At 38.9% G+C, this 6,036-nt stretch overlaps 1 protein-coding gene across 1 annotated transcript; it reads right to left on the reverse strand.

Annotated features, from left to right (window-relative positions):
• Positions 1-347: 347 nt before the first annotated feature.
• On the reverse strand, positions 348-2,816 carry map1lc3c (microtubule-associated protein 1 light chain 3 gamma). Its single transcript, XM_056408987.1, has 4 exons — positions 2,676-2,816; positions 2,527-2,582; positions 2,342-2,448; positions 348-634 (listed from the first exon to the last, which is right to left on the reverse strand). The coding sequence occupies exons 1-4, from the start codon at positions 2,734-2,736 to the stop codon at positions 469-471; spliced, it is 390 nt and encodes a 129-aa protein (XP_056264962.1). The 5' UTR covers positions 2,737-2,816; the 3' UTR covers positions 348-468.
• Positions 2,817-6,036: the final 3,220 nt, after the last annotated feature.

Consider the following 6,036-nt stretch of genomic DNA (forward strand, 5'->3'; position numbering starts at 1 on the left):
TTCTGACTAGTACACAAACGTTCCCATTTTCTTCCAGGGGAGTTTAAACATCAGAGCTTTAAGACGTTATATTCCTAAAAAGATGGTGAAAATTAATTTTCATTATGGCCGTTCCGAATAAAGAAATATATACACATATATAGCCATAAAGAAAATATATATTTACCTTATGTTACCTAATTTGTGTCGTGTTTAATCTATAAAAGAAACCTTTGAGTTAAGGTCAACAGGCTTCATGCAACATCGAGTCACTCAGACATTTTCATATTTAAAACAGAATTTTAAAAACATAAAGTTGTGCCCTTGTATCAGTATTAAAATATTTATACCAGACGCATAGATTTATAATGCAAAATATTTATTGATCCACATCCTTCAATTAAAAGCCATCTATCCCAAACATGTACAGCAGTTATTACATTATATATACACACAATATTGATCTATTTACAGCCCCCCCCCCCCCCCCTAGAGGCGCCCGAACATCTCCTGCGAGGCGTACGTCATGTAGAGGAAGCCGTCCTCGTCCTGCTGGTCCTTGTACACCTGAGCCATGGTGAGAGACATGCTGGCCAGACCACTGCTGTTGATGAGCAGGTAGAAGGCCTGGGAGGGCAGCAGCGCCATGCGGTTCCTGGGGGGGGGGGGGGGGGGGTGAGAGAGAGAGAGGGGTGAGAGAGAGAGAGAGAGAGGGGAGAGGGAAAGAGAGAAGAGGAGAGAGAATGAGGGGAGAGAGAATGAGTGAACACGAAAGAGAAGAGAACGAAAGGGGGACGAGAGGAAAGGGCGAAGGAGAGATGAGACGAGAGGGAGAGAAGGAGAGAGAGGGGAGACGAGAAGGAGAGAGAGAGGAGAGAGGGGATGAGGGGAGAGAGAAGGAGAGAGAATGAGTGAACACGAAAGAGAAGAGAAAGAAAGGGGGACGAGAGGAAAGGGAGAAGGAGAGAGGAGACGAGAGGGAGGACGAGAAGGGGAAAGAGAGGGGGGGAGAGGAGGAGAGAGAAGGAGAGATAGAGGGGAGAAAGAGAGCGAAGGAGAGAGATAAGGAGAGAGAGGGGGGCGAGAAGGAGAGAGGGGCGAGAAGGAGAGAGAGGGGGCGAGAGGGGGGCGAGAATGAGAGAGAGGGGGATAGGGAGAGGCTCAAACTTTCCCACAATGCATTGCACGAAGAAATGGAGGCCCTGCACTAAACCTCTACAAGATGAAACCGCTCCAGGAACTCAACAACTTTGGGAATAATCTGCAGAGACACGTCAATGAAGCCAAGTATGACTCAGCATTTTATACTAGTTTAAACAGATTAAACTGAACTTTTAAACCAGCTGTGACATCATCGAGCTGCAGGTCAAACGTCCCTGAAGCAGAACTATGTGCAAAAAAAACACTTGAGGCTCCGGGATGTTTTTATAATAAAATAAAAATTAACAGAGACCGTCGCATGGAGCATCGATTTGGGATCTTTATAATTTCGCCTTATTGCGCTAATTTAACCACGAGCTGCAACTGATCCGAGACCAGCCGACAGCCGCGTGACCCACGTCCGGAGGAACAAACCGCTGACGACTTGGTGCTGCGTAACCATGACAACGACTAAAGTATAAGGAACCGAAGAGACTCAGAGAAACTTAAGAGGATGAGGACAAGTTTATATTTTCATTATCTGGAGTTATGAAACTAAACTTTATAAGTTGCTGCTGAATTATTGAAATGTTAAAGACGTTTTAGGGAGAATTCTGAGCTCATTGAACTTAAAGTTTGCAGCAAAGACTCTATATAATTAGCATTTCCAAAAAATAGACCTGTCCATGCAGAACAAGTTGGAGTACATGCCTTCACAGTCTTGATTTTTTTAAACAATTTTGTTTACTCTGAGCAAACTTTTGACCTAGATGCTTTTAAAACATTTAGAATATGTATTTTCCACACTATCACTAAACTAGCCAAACTTTAAGCAGTTTATTTTCAGTCATTTTATTTCTTTTGTTGGAAAAAGTCATATTTAAGCTTATAAATTGTGCCCATTTCTACTTTATTTGGAGTCTTATGATAATAAATCAAATATAATCAGAGTTTGAGCATTTGGTTCAACTAAAAAAGGTTTAAGATTTTATTTAAGCTTTTTTCCAACCATGTTCAGATTACATATTCTTTAGTGATTACATATTTACCATTAATCAAGCATAATCAGCGCGTTAATTGATAATATAACACATTACGCAATACTTTATAACGTCACTGCATTGACATATTTAAAGTTTACTCAGAATCCAAAAGTCTGGATCAGTAAACACATTCCTCTCAAGGTGACGTCACATTATCGATCCTTTATAATAAAGCGTACCTGATGATGGTGACGAACTGCGTCATGGTGAGCTCGTGCGGCACCAGGAACTTAGTCTTATCCAGCGGAGGAAGATACTTCTCCCTCTCGTAGCGCTCGATGATGACCTGCAGCAGCCACCGGAAGTCAAGCAACAAAATAAAAGGATTCACCGGCTCGCGAGAATAGATATAACGGAAACTTACCGGGATCTTGTTGGGGAATTTCGACCTGATGCCCGCCACCTCTTGTTTCCTTGTCGCTGCAGAAAAAGAGAAATAAATCAGATTATTATTATTTTTTTAAAGTTTTGAGTGGAGTTTTCTCACATTGTTCTCGAGTTTAGGACATTTACCGAAGCTCTTCCTCTGTTTGAACGGCTTGTTCTGCACCGGGGTTTTGTCGAACGGAGGCATGCTCTGTGTGTGTGTGCGCGCGCGTGTGTGTGTGTGTGTGTGTGTGCCGGAGGGGAGCAGCGCAGAGTGACAGAGCTGAGTGAAGGAGCGCTGTGACCCTAGCGGAGGTTAAATAGGGCGGAGACCCGGCTGCGGCGCATCAACTGATGAGCGCGTGGCCGCGGGACACGCGGACGGATTCATCCGCGGGGTGTCCTCAGGTTTAGAGCGCACACACACACACGCGCGCGCACATGCACACACATGGGGCGGACATAGACCGGGTCTGAGCACCACTCACCACTAGTATACCACACTGAAAAGAAGCATATATAATGATATATATATATATATTGATATATATTGATATATATTAATATATACATACATATAAATATATATTTATTTTATATTTATATATACATATAAACATATATTAATTAGGGCTGTGAAACGATAAAAAATTTTAATCGGGTTAATCACAGGTTTTTGTGGATTAATCATGATTAATCACATATTACCGATATTCTCGGTATATTTTGTGAGAACATAGAGATTTATGACAAAAGACGGATATATACATTTATACATTCTTCTATACAATGGTGCTGCAACTCAGCAGTTATTTAGCAGTTTTCTTCCATATGGAACATTAATACATCTTCATCCTAAACAGAATGTTTAACCCTCCTGTTACCTTTCGGGTCAATTTGACCCCATTCAATGTTTAATGTCGGTGTTCTTTGGGGTCAATTTGACCCCAGGCTGTTTTTCACTGTGTCAAACATAGAAGAAATATCAACTTTTTTATTTATTTAAAGGGCTATTTAGGTAGTCAACAAACAAACATAAAGTACCTCACACTTAAACTTGGGAAGCAATATTAATTCTAATAATTTTCTGGAGGTTTTAATTGCTGGGGTCAAATTGACCCCGAGGGTAAAATATGTTCGTAAATGTAAAGGTAACAGGAGGGTTAAACAGAGCATTTTTCTCTTGTTTGTCAACCATTAACTCCACCATGATACAATCTAAAGGCCTCTAGTCTTCCTCTAGCAGCTGCTGAGGCAAACTGACTGTGTGGGTTTTCTTCATGAACTGGGCCGTGATGAAAGGGACGGCGGGGACACCGCTGCAAAGCTGAAACCTCACCGGCCCGGACAGGTGGACAGATTGACAAGTGACTTTTTTTTTGCTCGGTCCCGATGCGCGCGCACGGAGCTCTGTGGCGCGCGAGACGGAGATCGATAAGTGTTAACGCAACGCGAAGAGACAGAAATGACATGCTGCTGTGGAGATACGATCAACAACAGACGTTTAGTTTAATAAAAGAACAAAGACGTGATCTAGAGAGCATGTCAGGGGGCGGGCCAATCTCTTTAATGTCATGCGATCTACCGACACTACGCCGCGATCGACTGGCAGGTCGCGATCGACGTGTTGAGACCCTGATCTACAGGAAGTAAAAGTCGTAACAAGGTTTCCGTAGGTGAACCTGCGGAAGGATCATTACCGATGAACAGACCGTCTGCATGAGAGCGGACAGAGTTCAGATTGAAGTGGTGGATTGGAAGCTCATTTTGCAAGTGACTTTTTTTTCGTCCCGACGACCAACAACAGACAGATTGGAAGCTCATTCTGCGCATGCGTTAAATGCGATAAAAAAAATAACTAGTTAAACCTGTAATTGAATTAACTGAGTTAACGCGTTATTTTTCACAGCACTAATATTAATTTATTATATATATAGTTGTGTTATATATATATATATATATATATGCCCGTACATGCTATTATATATGCTCTTATATGTATAAACTATTCATATAATATAACACTGTGAGTGTGGGAGTAGAATAGTGTGTGTGAGTTGGTTATATATTTATTATATATATTTATATATGTGTATATGCTCTTCTATATCCTCTTATATATTCTATACATATAAAAATAAGAGCAAGCAAGCCTAAATATAGAAACATGTGTTCCAAACATGACAGAATAAACATTATAAATGGGCCTCTTTGTAACTCTCTTTTTGCAATGTTTCTTATAAAAGGAGCAAATGTAAGACGGAAGGGAATAAAAGTTTAAAAAATAATTTCGTACAGTATTTTTATGTTGAATTGGTGCTAGTTATATTGAAGTGAATGGGGTGGCATGGCAAGTCCCATTATAAACCATCATATGTGTTATTTCACCTTTTACCAAATGTTCTTTTTTTATATATTTTTTTAATTTTTATGAATTCAAACTCTTAAGCTCTAACTAAGCACATTAATGCAAAAAAACTACATTTTTAATGAGTAACATGAACTTCGTAACGCTGGAGTGGAGGTGCACCTCGAGCTCTTCTCCAATTGCATCATCTTCTTGTCAATTATCAGATCAGCCAATGGTGTGAGACTATGTACGATAGTAGGCGGGGCTAAGTGGTGTTGCTGTCACCGCTCAGGTGTGTCAAGTGGTTTTCCGTTATCCAGTAATGAAATCATTGTGCCTTCAAAATAAAAGTTTGAATCCATGCTCGAAGTGCATGTAAATATTTTACATGAACTATCATACAATATATATATATATATATTAGTTTATGACTGAAATTATTTCATTTTATAAATCAAATGGGGCTAAAGTATTACTCACTCGTATTTTATGACAATTTGCCAGTTTGATCTGCTTTCATTTTATTATCTGAAACTGATAACTAACATGTGATTATAAATGAATGATTTATTTTAAACTGCCGATACAATGGAGACCAACTTAATTTCAAGTGTGGTGTAAGATTTGGTTTCTTTTTGAGTTTGGGAATTTGGAAGTCAAGTTCTGTGTGACCTTTAGTAATAAATAAGACATGGCACACATACTTATTATTTCAACATATGCACGTGTTGGTATATATCATTCATATGTAGGCTACTGTATTATTTACAGTACTTTGCTGCACATGTAGGTTAACAAAGCTCGGGACCCCCCACTGACTCTGACTCTTACATCATCAGCACAATGTCCTTCAACACTCTTTTCTTATCAAATTAGTACACTTGCCACTTTTATAAAATATCTTAGTTTAAAAGTACTGTTTGTTGTTCACCATATATATAGTATTGCACAATATTCATTGTTTTTATTATTTGTCTTGTTTATTTAAATTCTATGCCTATGTTTATTGTTTTTATTATTTATCTATTAAATGAATCTATGTTTGTTGTTTCATAATAGTATTGTATTATTCTATCTTTATGTTTATTGTTTTTATTATTTTATTGTTTTCATTGTTTTATTGTTTTTTATTATTTATGTATAAAAAAAAATCCTATG

The sequence above is a fragment of the Pseudoliparis swirei genome, chromosome 24, assembly GCF_029220125.1.
Source record: "Pseudoliparis swirei isolate HS2019 ecotype Mariana Trench chromosome 24, NWPU_hadal_v1, whole genome shotgun sequence".
Classification (NCBI taxonomy): Eukaryota; Metazoa; Chordata; class Actinopteri; order Perciformes; family Liparidae; genus Pseudoliparis; species Pseudoliparis swirei.

Bases quoted from the DNA above. Each gene is read 5' to 3' on its own strand.
- map1lc3c (XM_056408987.1), bottom strand. From the start codon at position 2,736: ATGCCTCCGTTCGACAAAACCCCGGTGCAGAACAAGCCGTTCAAACAG. The intron at 2,583-2,675 runs GTAAATGTCCTA...CTTTTTCTGCAG, and splicing joins CAAACAGAGGAAGAGCTTCG to CGACAAGGAAACAAGAGGTG. The intron at 635-2,341 runs GTACGCTTTATT...CCCCCCCCCCAG, and splicing joins CAGTTCGTCACCATCATCAG to GAACCGCATGGCGCTGCTGC.